This window comes from Sycon ciliatum, chromosome 11 (assembly GCF_964019385.1).
Source record: "Sycon ciliatum chromosome 11, ocSycCili1.1, whole genome shotgun sequence".
Lineage (NCBI taxonomy): Eukaryota > Metazoa > Porifera > Calcarea > Leucosolenida > Sycettidae > Sycon > Sycon ciliatum.
In genome coordinates, this window is record NC_088653.1 from 14,161,155 (window position 1) to 14,181,205 (window position 20,051).

Below are 20,051 nucleotides of genomic sequence, written 5' to 3' on the forward strand. Positions count from 1 at the left end.
CATACTTCGACTTTCCTGCGAAACGCTGTTTACAAACCTTACGAAGGTGACCCGTTTTCCTGCAGTGTCGACACTCATAGGACTTGTATGGGCACTCACTTGGGTGGTGTGCTTCTGATCTGCAGCGGAAACAGGACGATTGGTGCACACTGGATTGACTTTGACTTTGCTTGCCAGCAGATGCACGACGATGTTGTGGCCTTTCCACAACATGTACCCCAGCAGCGGGTACACTTCCTGCGAGCTCCGAGGCATCGCGCGTTGCCACTTCCAGACTACTGGCCTTCTCTATCGCAGTTTTCAGGGTGAGATTTTTTTCCGCCAGCAGTACTTTACAAAGAGCTTGGCTCCGTATTCCGCACACGAAACGATCACGCAACGTAGTGTCCAAGACATCGCCAAACTCACAGTATCTGGCCAACCGTCGCAACTCTGCAAGGTAAGCGGACTCTCTCTTTTGTGGAAACGGTATCGTTCCGCGATCACAAGAGGCTTGGGCGCGAAATGTTCGGCCAGGGCGTCTGACAAATCCTTGAGCGTCTTGTCTTTTGGTTTGTTTGGGCTGACCAAGTCAGCCAACAGCTTGTATGTTGTTCCTCCGATCAGCGTCAGGAAAGTTGCTACTTGTTTGTTTTCCGCAACGCTGTTTGCCTCAAAATTTTTTCCACGCGATCATAATAGGTAGACCAATCTGTCGTACCTGCAGCAAACGGCTCGATGGCTCATATGGCCACGGCCATCTTCGTCGCCAATAGTAGTGTCTCAGCTAGAGACGGGGTTCGGTTTATTCTATGATCGATTACATGGAGATTAGAAGAAGCCCAACTACAATTGCAAGTAAATTATGTCAACGGAACAAGAACAAGGAGACACGTGTGTCAATACAAAAGGCAGACATACTAAAATGATCTGCGCATGGTGTGACGTCAATACGATAATGATGATGTAAGAAATGTCCCTGAGTGTATCATCAGCCATACACTACACTCGCCTTCCCCTCAAATAGATAGTACTCTGTTTTTGAACACAAAGGTCAGGCTTGTGAATGCGTTGGAAAACAGCCTCCGACACTTTCACCTGTAACTGATAACAATGACGTCCACAGCACAAAACGGAGAAAGAAGAATCAGAATACACTGGGCAACATTCAGGGCGAGATACCAAATGAGTATACACAGAAGACTTACGAGATCGAAACACATGCCCACACTCAGTCTCAAACTCTCCCATAGTACCCATGCTCTCTCCCTCACTCAACTCGCTGCTAGAATCTCCTCCGTTAGTGTCGTTTCCGTCATTGTACTCATCGTTTGTGGCCACATCCAGTGTTACCATCATGCTGGGTCTCCTCCTGTGTCGTTGTTGTTTGCCGGTATCATACTTGGTCTGCCAAGTTAAAATTGGAGCTTGCTAGTCTTCGTACTTGATTTTTCGATGTTCTGCTTGTCTCATACTGCATGAAACCATCGATTCACGACACGAACATGACCATTGACCATTGCATCCGACAGCAGGAGAGCACAAGCCATTACCGAAGTTATGATCAGCTTGTTTTAGTCGTTAAGCTTGAGCTGCCAATGACGGACATTTCCGCCAGTACAAGACGATTTCCAGTCCGTAAATGAAGTCTGAATGTTCCCACCCTAGGGCGATGGAGAATAGTTTCTGCCTGCTCGTGCAATTGCCTGGTGGCACGGATTGTTTACCACGGGGAGGTATAGAAAAGTTGAATAAAATTAATGCTTTGCAAGCCTTGAGCTTATATCTGAATATAGGCATGTGCGCCTATCTGTACATTTACTACGATACGATATAATAAAGAAGATCATTGTTAACAGGAGATGAATGGTGAATTGACTGCAGCCTCAGCTATTTGGCCAGCAAAGTCATAATTGTTACAGTAGACAAGCCATTATAATTATGAACAAGGAAGCTACTGAGCCGCTACATATGGCCAGAGAGAAGCACATTAGCATTTGAAAATGGGTGTGGTATTCTGTAGCTTCTGTTTGTTTCACAGTCTTCTTGTGCATGCTCCCCCCCCCCCCCCTCCCACCCCCTTTTCGATGCCTAGTAGCAACGCTGAGGCCAAGACTTCGGGTCAGTTGAGTTGCTTCTGGGCACATCTTTTTGTCTTTTTCCACAAGCGCGCGCACACACACACACGCACACACACACACTACTACTACTACTACTAGCAGCATGACTGCCCAGAGGGGCAAGTGTCACCCCTATGGAAAGGGGACCAGAAAACGGGACACGGATCACAAGCTGGACCGCGAATGTCTGGCTAGGTCCTGCTGCCGGCGGAAATTGCGTTTACAACGTGGGCAGCTGAGGGGCAGACCTGCTCTCTCAGCAGCAGATGGTCTCGCACCACGATTGCAGTTGTGACGCTTGAACCCGGCCGCAGAACGGAAGCATCGCTGACATGTTGGGCAGTGCTGCTGGCAACAAGCTGAAAGTGGCACAGACAGACTGACTGTTGGTGTAGGAGAACTCGTGACAGGCTGGCATCGATGAACAGAGTAGCCACCCTTGCTGCGGAACCACCTCTGGCAGTTCTGGCATTGCACTGATCCACGCTGGAGCTGGATGGGAAGCCGTCTCTGAGTGGTGCACTTGTGCCGCGTCCTATCTGAGACCCGTGAGAAGTTCCGGTCACACACTGCGCAATGCACAGACTTGGGCATGGCGGAGCTCGACTGAGGGGCAACCCGTACTTCCCTCCACTGTTGGCGGTCCTGAGCAAGGATGAACCACTGAGATGGCTGTTACAGTGCAACCTTGAGGTCGGTCATCACCGTGTCTTTCCACCGTCGCCGGGAACCACAAAACGGCCACACACACACACACACACACACACACACTACTACTACTACTACTATTGACAGCTGCCAGAGATGGCCACGCCGCTCCCCAAAGGGAGGTACTGTCAGAGAGGTTAGGGGGGAGGAAGGCAATGCTCCAAGTGGCGTTCCAGATCTTGCCGCCTCCGGAACCGTCGGTTGTGGCAAACTTGGCAGTGAAACTTGAATTGTTGGCGTTCAGCCACAGTAGGGCGCTTTGGACAGGTTCCACAACGGTGACGCTTGAGACCCGCAGCCGATTTAAATGAACGCTGACAGTTGGTGCAAGTTACACCAGGAACAACAAGAGGAGCAGGGGCAGGGGCCGGCGGCTGGTCGACATCGCCTAGCCGACACTTATGCACAGCAAAGCCTCCTCTGCTACGTAGCCATCGGTTGCATGTTGGACACTGTACTGATCCAGGCTGCTCCGATACCGGGAGCTGACGGATTGCTGAACACTTGTGCCGGACCATGTCGGAACTACGGCGGAACAGACGGTTGCAGGTTGGGCACTTGATGCTCTTCGGGGCGGGTTCCTTGTCCTCACCTGCTGCTGTCACCACTCCACGCCACTCCCCACGATCGCTTGCTAACTCAAACCAGTTACGCACTCCAGCCACGGATAGGTCCGTGTGAATGGTGTCCTTCCAGCGACGACGAGGTCCACAGAATGGCCGAGACTGAGGGAGACAGGCAAACAGCAACTGCTTCGGTACTCTGGTGTCATCAAGACGAGCCAGGTGCCCAAGCCACTCCAACCGTCTCTGCTGCACCATGCGTGACAATGGTGTGGGATCACCCCACTGTGCTCGCAGTTCCTGTGAAGAGATGCGCTGTTCCCACTGTCGGCCTCGCGATACGCCAAGGATGGAGCGAATGTTGGCATGGTGAAACCGGTCCATTCTATCTAAATCTGCCTTCAACGGCGTCCAGCATTCTGAACCATACAGAACCGTTGACAGTACGCAAGCGACATACAGGTGGCGCCTGGTAGGGAGGTTCAGGCTCCGGTCACACACACACACACACACACACACACACACACACACACACACACACACACACACACATGCACACACACACACATGCACACACATGCAAAAATGAAGTGCCGTGGACCCCGGTTTGCGTCGGCTTCTACTAATGTAACGTTTTCCATGCCAGCCATATTTCTTTTTTCACACCACAGCTCAGGGGTTAGAGAATCGCTGGCTACAAGCGAGGGTCCCTGGTTCGAGTCCTGGGAGTCCTGGCGGTGACTGGTTTTCTTCGGGCTTTTCTCGTTTGCTTCGTCTTTCCCTCAAACCAGTGAATATTTCTTAGTTAGGCGAGATCAAAAAATATAGGTTCCTGCCCCCCCCCCCCCTCCCGCAACAAAATCGAGCAAAAGCTGGGTTTTTAACAGTTAATATGCATGTACAGTACGTACTGATCGCGATATCGTGTGAGTAGATCTGTGACATGGAGTCACACAAACCCGGGCGTGTAATACTCCCTGATGTACAGACCAGATCCATCGTTATCGTTAGACGAAATACAGAAAAATTGAAAGCGTAAACCTCATACTGAAAACCTGTTGTCTGTAAAAAAATTGAATATAAAAGTAAGAAATACTGGAAAATACTGGAAAAATGTTCAGCATTACATGTCGTGCATACATACATAGGAATAATTAAAAAGTAAAAAATGTGCCCGCCCGCACCAATTTCACATGGGTCCGACCCGGGAATCTCGATTTTATTTTGGTCTCACCTAAACTGAATAATATCCGTCACCAAAGAAAAAACCGAACGTCGGCTAACTTGTGTAAGTGGCGTCCATCAAGAGCCACTGCATGCAGTCACACAGTACTGTGCAGTTAGTTTCGAAAGACTGTTAGTTGGCGTTTTAATACATTTTTAAGCAAACTAATAGTAGTAAATCGCCGCACTCGTTGACTGTATATGATCTGGTTACGTTGCTGGACAGTTAGTCATAACTCGTATCATTTTTGTCCCTCTCCTTTTTCACCAAAATTTAATTTTGCTCACCATCCAAGTATAGTAAATGATTTCATTTGTTTTTGTATATGTTCAGCTACACTGACCGGTCACCAATTCTGCCCTACGACTAAGTCAGTACTCAAACGGACACGCGGCAAGTTCTTCAATTATACAACGGCCAAGGCAGTTTGCCACGGTCAGGAGGGCAAACTACTTACTCCAGACACATACAATAAAGGCTGTACATCAGAACTGCTCCATGCTGGATATGGTGATGGCTATCCTGTCGCCTGGCTTGACACAGCATCTCCCGGAAAATATGCTTTCCGCACAAGGGCTTCGGAAGCGGGACCCATGGGCATGGCAGAGGAGGTGAACGCCCAATTATACGTTGTGTGTGAATTCGGTAAGTCGTCCACAGTTTTCATAAGCAAACGCTTTGTATACGCTTTGTGATGACAATCAATATTTTCTTCAGACTTTTCCCATTTGCCTCTTCCCCTCAAACCATTAAATATAATATTTTCCTTCTTCCTTTTTGCTTCCTTGTTACCCCATCCAAACCATTGCACCAACCAACCCTACCATACAGTCATTTGGTACTGCCTAGTACTAATACTTCAAGTACTACTAATAATAATAATAATAATAATACCACAGCACGCGTACAAAGGCAAAAGAACAATGCATGGGAATACACTGAAATTAAGCCAAGGATGTTTTATACACCATCTTGAATTTAAAAGACCATCTCTAGGGGTAATCTGGCAATACCAATGATTTGCACAGAAGGAAAGAGTTTCTCCCTGCCCCCCCCCTCCCCCCTCCACAACTCCTAGAATTGCAAAATGTTGTTGGATTTGTGCTACCTTTCACTTCTTTGGGAAATAATTTTAATAACGCAGCAAAATAAAGGGTCCGTCCGTAATTATCGATCTTTTACGCGAAGGAAAAATTTCTTTTATTGGTGGGTCAAGGGGCGTTTCGTTTTCAATAATATTGATATGTGAGACACCAAGGCGTTCTTGTTGCCAAGTCAATCTATTTTTCGTTCAGGGGGTGGGTGGTAGACGGAGGGTCCTAACTAAAATTCTTTTTTTCTTCATTTTGTGAAGACTATCGATATTGCCGGATAGCCCCTGATAGGGCCACGGTTTCCAGGTTGCTTTGTTCTCGGTCGTTGACACCTTGATGAGAGGTGTGGGTGTGGGCGTCCACAGTTGTTTTCGAAAGATAACCGGTGAGCAGAAAGCCTTCCCATTACCCGATAGGCCCTTTGTGCAGTGTTAGCGAGTATCGAGTGCGACCTTACGCAAAAAAAAAACCGCATGATCGTTCCGGGGGGGGGGGGGGGGGAGAATCCACCGGTCTGGTGATACTGCTACCCAGATGTGAGTTAGGCAGACAGCACGGCTTAGCAAGTAACAGTGCGAGGGACCCTTGGGGCGTAAACTCCGTCAACTCACTCACTCACTCACCACACCGCATATCACCTTTGGCACAGTACAAAAAGCGGTTTAGGCAACTGGGAGAATAAGGAGGTCTTGCGAGGGCGATGCATCACGCAACCGCTTCTTCTCGCCAATGGATCGAAGTTCGACCGAGAGACTGTTCGAGCCTGCTCACGCCAATCCTTGCAGTTATGGCCTTGATTTTTGAAGTCTGGTTCGGTGTAAGGGATGATAGAAGGGGGGGGGGGGACTTGGTCCGCGTTATCAATATTGTCGCTTATATTTCGACAATTTGAACTTAGACTTTGGACAACAATGCTTGCACTTGAGGTAATAATAATTGCCGCGATGGAAGGTAACGTATAGAATGACATCTAGCCATGAGGAATTTATTGACCAAAGAAGGGTTCATACTTTTTTTGTCCTGCGCGTCGCTGCTCTCGGCGCTGGTCACAAATATGCTTGCTCAAGATCGACTCTCTCCCTTTGGCAAGCTCATCTCTATTCCTCCCCGCTGCCTGGATATTTTCTAAAGGGAAGTTGATCGTTACGGTAGCCATCTCTGTAGTACTTCGGGTGGGCTGAAAAACTACCTGTGTGCTTCAAATCAGTCGTCGTGCTTTGCAAGATTTTATTTTGAATGACGACAATGCGTACAGTACTTGTAAATCTCCACAATGCGCTGGATACTCTGAGCGTTGAGCTGGAGATGAGGCAACTGTGATCTGAGCTTTACGAGCAATGCCAGAGGTAAGCGATCTCGGGCGTCTTGCAAAATGACACACCATTTGTAAAGCCTGGAGGGTCGAAGTGTCAACGATTACATTCCAGCAGGCCGTATCTCTCCACAATGTCAAGATGACAATGCTGCAAACATGATTAGACAATTGCTCGCCCCGCTGTATCTTGCTAAGCTCAATGTTAAAAGTGCATTCTGCCGAGTTCCCGTCTGCCCGGAGGAGTGGCCCTTGTTGATCCGCTGGCAGGATCAATACTGTTATGAGAGCGTCCTGCCCTTCAGACTGTAATATGCTCCAGGCCAGCTACATGGAACTCTGTCACATCCACCAGTGAATAGATTGTGTGCGGGCAGTTCGCACTCCCACGCCTGTTGCATTACGGGGAATACCTCAACGTTACTTCCTCAATGCATGCTCTGGACTTGTGTTAGCTCGCCAGCAACTCGCTATTCTGCTCCGAGCGTTTACATACCTCGGTGTTTCTCTGGCCCCAGCAAAAGTGGAGGGTCCAGCTCAAGTCCTGACGTTATTGGCGGGAAATACCTCGACTAATGTTTCTGTCTCCATGCATGCTCGGGACTTGTGTTAGCTCGCCAGCAACTCGCTACTCGGCGTCGTGCGTTTACATACCTCGGTGTTTCTCTGGCGTCAGCAACTTGAAGTGCTTTTTCGATGTGTGCTCTGGACCTGTGTTAGCTTGCCAGCAACTCGCTACTCGGCGCCGCGCGTTTACATACCTCGGTGTTTCTCTGGCGTCAGAAAAAGTGGAGGGTCCAGCTCACGTCCTGACGTTTATCGGCGTCATCCTGGACACCCGCGCACTCACATAAAGTCTGCCGATGGACGAACTTGCCAAGCTTCACGACCTCCTACGGGCCACTCTCCACATGGCTTCAACTACCCAATGTCAACTCAAGTATCTTCTGGAAAAGCTCTCGTTTGCTACAAGAGTGATAGTCCCAGGACGCACATTGCAGATTGTGGTCACTTGCCAACTGGTACTGGCAGCCGTATTACCTGATCAAGCTCTCCGAAGAGTGCCTCAAATATCTTCGCTGATGGCCAGAGCTCCTGGAATAGTAGAACGGCCGGTCCTTCTTCCTACACCCTAAGTGGACGCCGTCCCCCAACTTGCTGCTATTCACTGATGCAAGTGGTGCACTTGGCCGGTGCGCAAACAATTGCGACCGGGGATAGGGCGATGGACAGTCAATCAAGCAGACCGGCCAATCGCAAAGAGTGGTTTGCAATTGTGACAGCACCTGGGAAAGCTAGCGGCACCAGCTGCGGATGCCAATCGATCGGCTTTACAGCAACTGCAAGAAACTTGCTCATCAGTTGTGGCTATGGCCTGGCGTTATGCACCGGCCACTCGTTTTGAATCAGCTGCCGGACTCGATATTCAGAGACGCAGGAAGGTGGAAAGCGATGTCTGCCCGAGTAACATTCAGACGCTACCTGCAGCCAAAGCATGGGTGGCGTTGGCAATGGCCTCAGCCCATGATATAGAGTTCTGTTAGTCAATCGTTACCTAGCTTGCACTGCTTACAAATTTCACAGGTAGCTGCACTTTGAGATCACCTCTCGGAGTGCAGATTTATGGAATATATGCTCTCAACTGGTTATGCACCTCTATATATTTAGCATTTGGCGGCTCTACTCAGAGTCATTTGCGGCTCCATGCGTAGTCATTTGGCGGCTCCATGCGGAGTCATCCGGCGGCTCCATGCGGAGTAATTGGCGGGCCCATGCAGAGTAATCCGGGGCCTCCATGTGGAGTCATTCGCCGGTCCATGCGGAGTCATTTGCCGGCTCCATGCGGAGTCATTCGCCGGCTCCATGCGGAGTCATTTGCCGGCTCCATGCGGAGTCATTTGCCGGCTCCATGCGGAGTCATTCGCCTGCTCCAAGCGGAGTCGTTTGCTGGCTCAGCTGCGAGCAATCTAGCGGCTCCAAGCAGAGCCATTATACCAGTTGCTCGAATCGGCACTCCCAGCTTAACCCTTTGCCGGTCTAACTCAATGTATGTGAGGGGTGGTCACACAAATACATGTACACACAACCAGCAATAACTCAAGAACCATGTCATGTAGGTATGGGTAAACCATATATTTTCAAAATCCGTATGCCTGAACGCGTCCAGAAAATTCAAATATGACTAGGTCGAGGCAAGGATAGGGCCCATGGTAGCCCTTCAAGTTGAGAGAAAATACAATTGCGAATGAAATACACGAATATCACAGCACGAAGGGCATACCAAGTTCGTGATGGAGCTGAAGTCGTACGATAAACAATCAGGTAAGGGCTACGTCTCTACAAGAAATGTAGGCTCTCTACAATACCGCCATTGAACACCAACACCTCGCCATCGGCGATACGCCAGCAGTAGCAATTCCTATTCCACGATATCGCAGTTTCGGTTTGTTCATCTAGCGCTGCTCGCGTCAGATTCACTCTTGCTCAGATGTGTTCTCAAGCGCGAGCTTACGCATGCCGTGATTCTCACGGCCAGGCGAATCAGCTTATCGTGCCTGACGAGTCCTTGTGACAGTCGCTGTCGCCATGTCGGCAGCAAGAAGGCTTCCTCTCTGTTTGGAGAATTTTGTTTCTTCATTCGTGGACGATATAATTTGAACTAGCAGGACTCAACGGAGCTCTTTTTCTCAACACACTACACTGCAAAACCTCCCGGGAGATCCAGCCTGGACTGGTGATGTTACTGCTCTCAGACCGCTTGTCAAACACGGCCCCAAGAGATGCACTCGCCTTCTCGAAATGCGCGCATGGCGGATGGTCATCTTTTCCAATTTTAACAAACTTCAGTCGATCGATACGGCAAAATTTGTATGGAAAGCATGGTTGTTTTGTACATCGTCAGAAAGCCTTGGACCTCAGCTACGCGTAGAGCGCCATTTTAGCTGTCTCCTAGCAACAAGACCCCAAAAAATAAGGTCCAAACACACCGATACTATAGTATCGATTCGCTTATGGTAGACCAGTAAAGGGTTAATGCAAAACTTGGTTGCTCTGTTGTGAGGTGGGGGGATGCTAAATGAGCGTTAGCATTCTAACGCGAGTTAGCAGCCAGCCCAGCAAGCTGGCCCAACCTGCACGCATGCGCGAGTCACGTGGGCACGCGCCCTTCATAATCCTGTACAATGTCTCTTGCATGTCATTGCTGTTTGCACTTTCGAGCGTGCAACTTGCGGAACATGTGTTCCCAAACAATTTCCTTCCCACCCTGCCACCCACTAGCTCAACTCATGTCTCTGGCGCACACATGACGGTATCTGTATAGTTCACGAGAATATATGCTCTCCACTGGTTATGCATCTCTATATATTTAGCATTTGGCGGCTCTACTCAGAGTCATTGGCGGCTCCATGCGGAGGCATTGGCGGCTCCATGAGGAGGCATTTGGCGGCTTTATGCGGAGTCATTCGGTGGCTCCATGCGGAGTCATTCTTCGGTTCCATGCGGAGTAATTCGGCGGCTCCATGCGGAGTCATTCGCGGGTCCATGCGGAGTCATTCGCACAGCAAACGAGTCTTTATCCCCTTTAGCGCGAGCGTCGTACTAGTACGACGCACATTAGTTGCATGCCCCACGACCGTCGTACTAGTACGACGCTGTAGAGCGAAGCTGCCTATCGTGATCGTGGGGTCCGTATCGAGTCCCAGTGGCTCTGTCGTGGACCGCTGGCTGTTCGCGGGCTGCTGGGGGCTGCCTGGAACCGGCACGTGATTCGAGGCGGGAAAAATCGAACGAAAGGAGACGCACGGGGAATAGTTTCAGGCGAGAACATTTTGGTTGAAAATGCTGCGCCGCGCGAGAGGAAGAACTGTGGACGAAGCGCTCCACGAGCTGTTTCTGAGTTCAGACAGCGATGTGGAGCCGTCAGTGAGTAGCGACAGCGACGAGGAGGGTCTATGGACGCCAGCAAGGGCCAGAGTTCAGAACGAAACTGCGCCTGATGTGAGTGGCGGAGCAAGCGCCAGTGTCGATGAGTACGTCGCGGAGCACGCGGACATCGATGTTGCGAATGAAGCGCAGCCGGCGGACGTCCGTGACAACAGTAGCAGCAGTAGTACTAGTGGCACGGAGAGCGACGATGATGAACAGGCGTCCGAGAGGTCGCATGTCCACATCCAGGAGCAGCTTGCCGCAGGAGACGATGGGAGCGAAGGTAATTATCTTTTCAATAGTATTTATTTGTTCGTGTGAATTTGAGTACGCTGTGTTTGCACTTTGAGCTGAGTAAAACTATTATACGTGGGTTTGTACCTTTGTTGAAAGTAGTCTTACTGTAATATTCCTGGCCATCGTTCAAGATCTGTTTGGCGTTATGCATATCGTAACTAGAGAATTTTCAAACAAAATGTTGCCTAAATTCCAGAGTATTTGAGACGTACATCAGCCTTCCTACACTGTAGGGCATCATGTGGCCTGATATTTCCTACATTATTCGTGTTGTGATGTATTAGGGCAATGGAAGATGGAAGAAAACCAGCCCTTGCAAGACTCGTTCACTGCCCAGCCCGGTATCAAGGTGCCAGTGCCAGAAAATGCTGAGCCATATCATTATTTTTGCCTGTTTTTTACTTTACAATTTTGGCAATTGCTCTGCACTGAGACCAATCGATTTGCCCAGCAATATCTAAATGCACACCGTGACACACTCCCAGCTCGTAGCAGATTTAGGAAATGGGTAGACGTTAGCGTACAAGAAATGAAAGTGTTCTTTGCTCTATTTTTGCTGATGGGATTTATTTGGAAGCCAGAAATCGATCTCTATTGGAACAGGAACCCTCTGATTTTCACCCCTTTATTCCCCGCCTCGATGAAGCGCGACCGATGGATGTGTATTGCAAGTTTTCTGCACTTTGCAAACAATGAAGACGAGACGGCTAGAACCGACAAGCTTAGGAAAATTCGGCCGTTGATTACATTTTTCCAGGATAAATTTCAGACCGTGTACATTCCGTATAAACATATCTCTATAGATGAAGAATTAGTGCCATGGAAGGGTAGACTAGATTTTAGGCAGTTTATACCCTCGAAACGAGCAAGATTTGGTGTCAAGATATATGCTCTGTGTGAGTCTAGTGGTTATATGTCTAACTTTTTTGTTTATGTTGGCCGAGATGATCATGCCTATCAGCCTGGCTTAGTAGAGAAAGTCGGCAAATCTGGTGCCGTAGTTGTCCATTTATTAGATCCATTATTTTTAGACAAAGGCTACAACGTATACATAGATAACTTTTATTCTAGTATTGAGCTGGCTGAATACTTGGAGACCAGGAAGACCGGAGTGTGTGGAACAATTAGAAAGAATAGGCGTGGCCTTCCAAAGCGGTTGGTGAACCTCAAGCTGAAGAAACGCGGATCGTTTGCATATCGTACAATGGGCAGTAAATTATTTGTAAAACTATCGGACACCAAAGAAGTATATTTTCTCACCAATTTGTTCAAGCCTAATGTTATTGCAACGAATAAACGCGACCGAACCAGGAAACGGGTTCACAAACTCAACCTTGTTCACCAATACAATCAGTACATGGGCGGTGTGGATCGCAATGATGCTCTTCTGTCGTACTACAGTGCATTGAGAAAATCCATGAAGTGGTACAAAAAAATAGGTGCACATTTTATCGAAGAAGCATTATTGAATTCATATATATTATATAAAAAGTCCAAGAGTATGCCACACCATGAATATGTTATATCTGTATTATCTGCATTGCTTGCGGATGGCACGAGTCCCGCCGCTGCTGATGATGTTGCTGTTGCCAACCCTGCTCCTGCGGATGCTGCTGGCCCTGTACCTACCACACCAGTTGTCCCTGCTGCTGCTACCGCTGCTACTGCCACACCTGCTACTCCTGCCACTCCTGCCACTGCTCGTGGCCTAGTCGTGTCCTCCAGGCTTGGTGGGCGCAAGGGTCACTACCCCGCACCCGTACCTGCCTCTTGCGGCAAGCCTGAGGGCAAGTCGCAGCGCCGGTGTGTCGTATGCTCACACAATGGGGTTAGAAAAATGGTCACAATCTGCTGCCTGGACTGCGTGGACATGCCTGGCCTATGTGCCACTCCATGTTTCAGAATTTATCACACATGCGAGAAGTTTTAATTTTTCATTTATTTCTGTCAAAATCTTGAGATTTCGGGTTTTTTCAATTGCTCCCTTTCCGTGTACATATCCCTCTAAATCCTGTAAATATCATTGTTTTCATCTTTTCTGAACCTCATAGTCCTGTGTGATCAGGACAGAAGTCAATAAACTGAATTTTCAAAAATCTCAATTTTGCCCAATTTTGACTGCGTGGGGCAGTGTCAAATGCATGCGCGCTAAAGAGGTTATGGTCCACTCCTTTGGATATAAAACTGTTAGCGGCTCCACATAAAGCTTATTATTTTATGGATGCAATGGAACGAGCGCTGCTCATCAAAAGAACTTGGCATAAAGGCCACTGGTTTATGGAGACAATCAAATATTTAAAAGGTAATTCAAGGTGGTCGTGTATGAAGAACGAAGATCACCACACAGGGAATGTTGAGGAAGGAGGGGAGAAAATTCACATTCAAACTCAAACATCTAAACATGTCTTCCTGTGTGTTCCTCTACACGAATTAAGCACCAGGCATAAATACGGTCAATGGGGCAGCTTCTGCAGAATAGTAACGACAAAAGTTACTGAACACAAAGCTTGTGTTAGAGAGGATACAACTTCAGACTAACAAGTGGGTCTGAAGAGGCCGGTTCACAAAGTCAAAATATCATTCAGGTGGTCTGGCACCATGAAAAACCATTTCCAATTCCCCAACTGCATGGTCAGAAATGGCAATGTGGCCCAAGGGGGTATTGCAGTAATAGGTAATCTCTGGTGGTCTAGCACCATGAAAAAGTCTGCATAAAGTGCCGTCATCACCATTAGGAATTGGTAATGAAGAGTTGGAAAAACAATATTCTGGAGGTCTAGTTCCGTGAAACTGAACCTCCGAATTAACAAGCACATTATCGGGGTGGTCACATCACGGAGAGAGGATTGGGCGATACAGTCTCTCTTCGGAAGATACAGAATTTAAAGTGGATGGATCAACCGCGCCAGCCACAGGATGTCCTGTGGGCGAAATATCGTCCCACTCAGCGAACGGAAAAGTGTCCATTCCATGCCAAGTGGCGATTGGATGATTTTCACGTAATACAACTGGGGAATCTGATGGATTTAGCAAGCGAACAGGAACTTCACCGGCAACACTCGACCTGACCAAGGTGGAACTAACTAACACAGAACTACATGAGGGGGAGGGCATTCGCTCTACCAATGCAGTAGAGAGAGAGAGAGAGAGCATGCAATTCTGCCAATAGCGATCATTTCGGAACGAGCTGGAATGTGTACATGCTCCTTCAAAATGACATCACTACCTTCGACTGGGGCCTGTGACTCCACAGTTCTGCGGGGGATGTACGGGACGAGTGGGGTCGAACTTCCACTCCAGGTCATCGTACAATTACTCAAGTTTAAAATTATGCCATACTTCACTAGGACGTCTGCGCCCAACAAAAAGTATTTATGCAAATTAGGGACTATGATAGTTGAAAATTGTAAAGGGGTGCTGGAATGGTCCAATTGCAGGGTAAAGGTCACGGCTCCCGAAAATTCCATGGGGCGGCCCTCTGCAGAATACAGACGTCTTACACCAAATACGTCTTCAGCACTATGGGAGTCCGGATGAACATCAGACTGTTTTAGGACACTCTCTTTCACGAGTGAAACTGCGGCACCCGTATCAACAAGGATACGGCTGACATGAACAGGAGTGGTTGCACTAGCATCTGGATTAGGAAAGTTAAAGGTACCCGAAACGTAAAAAACACTTGAACGGGCAGAAACATTAGGGATGGTCAGGTCGAGGTTTTCATCATCAGTACATATGTCTTCTTGGTGGAGAGCATTTACAGCTTGCAACACGGGCGTGGTATCAAGCGCGGAGGTAACGGGCAAAACAGGTGTGTCATCCGCATTTTGATCCATCAACACTTGAATAGCTACAAAATTAGGGGTGCTGTGATGGATTTCCGGAGGCGCAAAGGGAAGAAGAGGCTCATCCTGGGATATGCACCTCCGAGCCATCATCACAACATTCCGTGCATGCGGAGTAAGGGGCACCCAGCGAAGTGTCTGCTAACACCTCATACCCAACAGTCGAACCCATATCACATTCCCCAGAATGACAATCAGCATCACCCCAAGGCAGAATGGATTCCAACCAACTATCAGCCTTACTTAATTTTCTTTTACCACTATCACAAAGAGACACGAAAGGCGTGTCGACAAGAGATTTGTCATCAGCAGGAACTTCTACATTATCATCGTTAATTCTACCAAAAGAAGAAGAACCCGCCTCGTGACTCAGTTTAAAGGCTGATCACGGAAACGAACATTATGAGAGGGTGGGCCATGAGGTGGGGGACCATATCTATCATCTCTACCATTACGTGGGGGCTGACGGGAATTGTTACGAGGTCCATAGCCACGGGAAGGAGGATGATACGCTCCTTGAGGGGTCTTACGGGAAGGAGGATAAAACGCTCCCTAATCCTGGGGACGGGAAGGAGGATAAAACGCGCCTTGTTCCTGGGGACGGGAAGGAGGATAAAACGCTCCTTGTTCCTGGGGACGGGAAGGAGGGTAAAACGCTCCTTGTTCATACCCTTGATGAGGAGGGCCGGCATACATACCCTGGTAAGACTCCCGGGGATGCCCATGATAATGATCCTGCTCAGGGTGATGGGGTGGCCCATAGTACGAACCCTGGTCAAAATTACGGGGAGGAGGGTCACGATTAATTGATGAGCGGGGGCCCCGGACAAAGCTCGGGGTGGGTTGGAGTCATAAGGACGACCAGAAGGAGGAGTATCATAAGTCCCCTCATACTTATTCTTACGATTAGTAAATTTTGACTGCCCTTGATGGTCTGGGTGGTCACTATTGCTACTTCTACTGTTAGGGGCGGTGGAGTTAGATATGCGGGTTTCAAATTTCTCTACTGCCAAACAGAGACGGGTCAACGTGTCCGGTTCATCTTTATCTGCACTGCTTTTAATAGAACCTCGGCGGTCGTCTCGTGCAGAGGACACTGCAACTCTGTACTCATCATGTTTAGCAGAGGCATGCGCAAAAGAGTGAGCCTCCAAATAGAGGGCTCGGCGAAGAGCGTCATGCATGGTCCTAGGCTGACTATCACGGACCCTCATGCGGAGTGACTCCCCCAACACCTGGATAAAAGACTCCATGGCGTAGTCATCTCGTTCCATTTCACCTGCTCTAGGATAGGCTCGAGCCGTCAAAAGGCGGATGTCATCTGCCAGGGTAGACAGAGACTCCCCATTTTGGCGACGTCTAGTACGCAGCTGCGCTCTTTGGACATACTGAGCTTCGGCAGGCATGTACCTTTCAATCAAAACTTGGCGAAGAATTTGGTACTGTAGTCATACAGTAAGGATAAGCTCAATAAAAAGGATAAGCTCAATAAAAAGCGTGATGCGCTATCTCGAAGAGAACGTTTAAAAGGAGCAGCTTGCTATGCGTCTTTTTAGCCATATCACGCCACTCGGCTTCACTAGCCATACCATCACCACCACTAACACCTAAACCTCTAGGACTATCATGAGATCCCTTCCAACTAGAGGTGGGCCTGTACCCTTTCCCTTCCGACTGGAGAACCGGGGTGGGTATTTCCGGCACAGAGTACATGGTATTCAGAAAGGGGTTTGCACCCTGCCGAGCAGAATCAGGGGTTGAAAATAACTCAGATGGCCCATCTGCAGTGGTCTCCCCTCGGGTAACCGGGGATGGCCGAATTGGTCTAGCCAAGGGAGTACTATTGATCCACCCATTGGCATCGCATGCCATATCAAAGTCAAGGAGAAAAGCCTCAAAGTCTTCATTTTCTTTGCCAAAGAAAGGGCGGGGACTAATCCAAGAAACCTGGGCTGTCATACATGTTGGGAGACAGTGGTCGTTCATCAGGCTGATTCACCCTCGCGCTGCACTACGCGCAAGCCTCTTATCCGGTGAGTCGCTCCCGGAACGGGATGTCGTTGGTTTTGGCTAAAAGCCGGGCGCCAATGTTGTCTCACCTACTAATTTATTGGTATCTTACTGGAACTACTGTACTCTACTTTACTACTACTTTATCACACTCTTTATACTGCAGCACGGAATTGTAGGTTGTTATAATAGTTATATTGACTGAGCACAAAGAGGACTAAAATAGAGGACTGGGGCAAATACAAGGAGAAGACAACTCCGAGGACTACCAGAAGAAAAACTGTGACAACTACTGTAAGAACTACTGTGAGGAGAACCACTCGGAGAACTACCAGCCTGCGCAAGCGCAGCCTTCAGAGTATATCGAAAGCTATGGAGGGAAAAAAGGGGTGCATGGAGTAAGTGGCAATAGGGTGAGCGGGAAAAGGGGTGCATGCAGTAAGTGAGACAGGGTGAGCGGAAAAAGGGGTGCGGTGCATGCAGTAAGGGATGCAAAGGGTCAGCAGGGCAAAGGTCAGCGGGGAGTGCATGAATGGGTGTGTGTACAGGTGTGGTAGTCCCACTGAACTATGGCTGATAGTTGCATGACTCTTGTTGTAATGTATGTTTTGTCTCTGTCATTGATGCGCTTTCAGTAATCTGCTGATACTAGTATGCTAGAAGCATCCTAGACCTACCTGCACTGTGTTCCTTCTGTACGCATTCGCCACATACTTGGCATGCCCTATCCCTAGCGCTGGGTAGTACCATGCAGTCTACCAGCGACGTAGGTCGCACGTGATACTTGTTGTAGTGCTTGTACATATGGACGGATCCTGGCGCAAGGTCGAGGAGATCAAGAGAGAGAGCCCGAGAATGGCGGCCAGATCCTGAGTGTCCTAATTTATTATCCCGAACCGTTTTCCTTGTGTTTATTCTTATTGCATGTATTGATTAATCCCATTGCTGGATTGAACCGTGTTGGCTGGTGTGAACTGAGTGACGAGTTGACTGAAACACAGGTGTTACGAAATTCGATTCGCTTATTATTTACATCCGTTGTTGTTCCTGGTCTCGCTGTCTTGTCTTGTCCGGTGTCAAATATGGTCTGCTGTCTGTACGGGAGTGATGCGGGGTGTGCAGCATATGGTGTGATGTGTGACGTTTATGGTATCTGGTGCATGCAAGAGTACGCGTTGTCAGAGTGTGAGGATGTGCTACGGGTCTGTGTGGGAGTGACTGTCAAGTGAATGCTGTACATGCGCAGTGCTAGTTTGGTCTGGGAATGAGAGTCGTGTGTGATTCGTCCGTGGTCTGGTTGTCTTGGTCTTGGTCATGTGTTCTGTACGTATTTGTCCCTGATTGGTCGTTTCGATGTGTTCGCCCTTTTCTCTGTTTTATAACTGTTGGTTGTTTATTATTTCTTTGTCTTTTCTCCCCCGTTCTCCCGCCCACCAGTTAGTTATTTATTCCAAGAGATCTAATTCAAGAAACTGTGTCGTCCTCTTGCCCGCGTGGATGAGTCGGAGAGTGGTTGTGTGGCGGGGAGCGGGGGGGGGGGGGGGGGGGGGGGAAATTCCTTTACATTGGCGCCCAACTAGTGATCGTAACCCACGACCCTGAGATCGATATCGTTTGAGCCGTGGTTTCAGTTTGTGCTCGCCGTTGCCCCTTCGTTTTTCCTTTTTCTTTGTCGACGCTTGGCGACTTTATTATTTTTATTCCTTTCTCTTCGTTAACCCTTTGCCGGTCTAACTCAATGTATGTGAGGGGTGGTCACGCAATTACATGTACACACAACCAGCAATAACTCAAGAACCATGTGATGTAGGTATGGGTAAACCATATATTTTCAAAATCTGTATGCCTGAACGCGTCCAGAAAATTCAAATATGACTAGGTCCAGGCAAGGATAGGGCCCATGGTAGCCCTTCAAGTTGAGAGAAAATACAAATGCGAATGAAATACACGAATATCACAGCACGAAGGACATACCAAGTTCGTGATGGAGCTGAAGTCGTACGAAAAACAATCAGGTAAGGGCTACGTCTTTACAAGAAATGTAGGCTCTCTACAATACCGCCATTGAACACCAACACCTCGCCATCGGCGATACGTCAGCAGCAGCAATTCCCATTCCACGATATTGCAGTTTTGGTTTGTTCATCTCAGCGCTGCTCGCGTCAGATTCACTCTCGCTCAGATGAGTACTCAGGCGCGAGCTTACGCATGCCGTGATTCTCACAGCCAGGCGAATCAGCTGATCGCACCTGACGAGTCCTTGTGACAGTCGCTGTCGCCGTGTCGGCAGCAAGAAGGCTTCCTCTCTGTTTGGAGAATTTTGTTTCTTCATTCGTGGACGATATATTTTTGAACTAGCAGGACTCAACGGAGCTCTTTTTCTCAACACACTACACTGCAAAACCTCCCGGGGCATCCAGCCTGGACTGGTGATGTAACTGCTCTCAGAACGCTTGTCAAACACGGCCCCAAGAGATGCACTCGCATTCTTGAAATGCGCGCATGGAGGATGGTCGTCTTTTCCAATTTCAACAAACTTCAGTCGATCGATACGGCAAAAATTTGTATGGTAAGCATGGTTGTTTTGCACATCGTCAGAAAGCCTTGGACCTCAGCTACGCGTAGAGCGCCATTTTAGCTGTCTCCTAGCAACAAGACCCCAAAAAAATGAGGGCCAAACGTACCGATACTATAGTATCGGTACGCTTATGGTAGACCGGTAAAGGGTTAAAGTTTGGCTACGCGTTGCTTGTTGTGGATACTCTACTGGACACCGACGGCATGATGCTACTCGACTTCGCCCCGCCATGCGTTGGTGGTACATGTTGGGAGACAGTGGTCGTTCATCAGGCTGATTCACCCTCGCGCTGCACTACGCGCAAGCCTCTTATCCGGTGAGTCGCTCCCGGAACGGGATGTCATTGTTGTACTAGTTTAGTGTAAGCTTGGTTCGGTTTTGAAGTTGCCACAC

At 48.6% G+C, this 20,051-nt stretch overlaps 1 protein-coding gene and 1 long non-coding RNA gene across 3 annotated transcripts in view; both read left to right on the forward strand.

Moving 5' to 3' along the window:
* LOC135827738 (uncharacterized) overlaps nucleotides 1–20,051 on the forward strand; it is a 192,470-nt gene that overhangs the window by 76,336 nt on the left and 96,083 nt on the right. For both annotated transcript variants that reach the window (XM_065340189.1, XM_065340188.1), the window contains exon 8: nucleotides 4,929–5,240. In XM_065340189.1, the coding sequence (XP_065196261.1) occupies nucleotides 4,929–5,240 (312 nt within the window). The remainder of the gene's footprint in view (nucleotides 1–4,928; nucleotides 5,241–20,051) is intronic.
* Nucleotides 10,633–12,333, forward strand: LOC135827724 (uncharacterized). The gene is made up of 2 exons (XR_010555530.1): nucleotides 10,633–11,211; nucleotides 11,510–12,333. It is a non-coding gene; the product is annotated as an uncharacterized LOC135827724 (long non-coding RNA).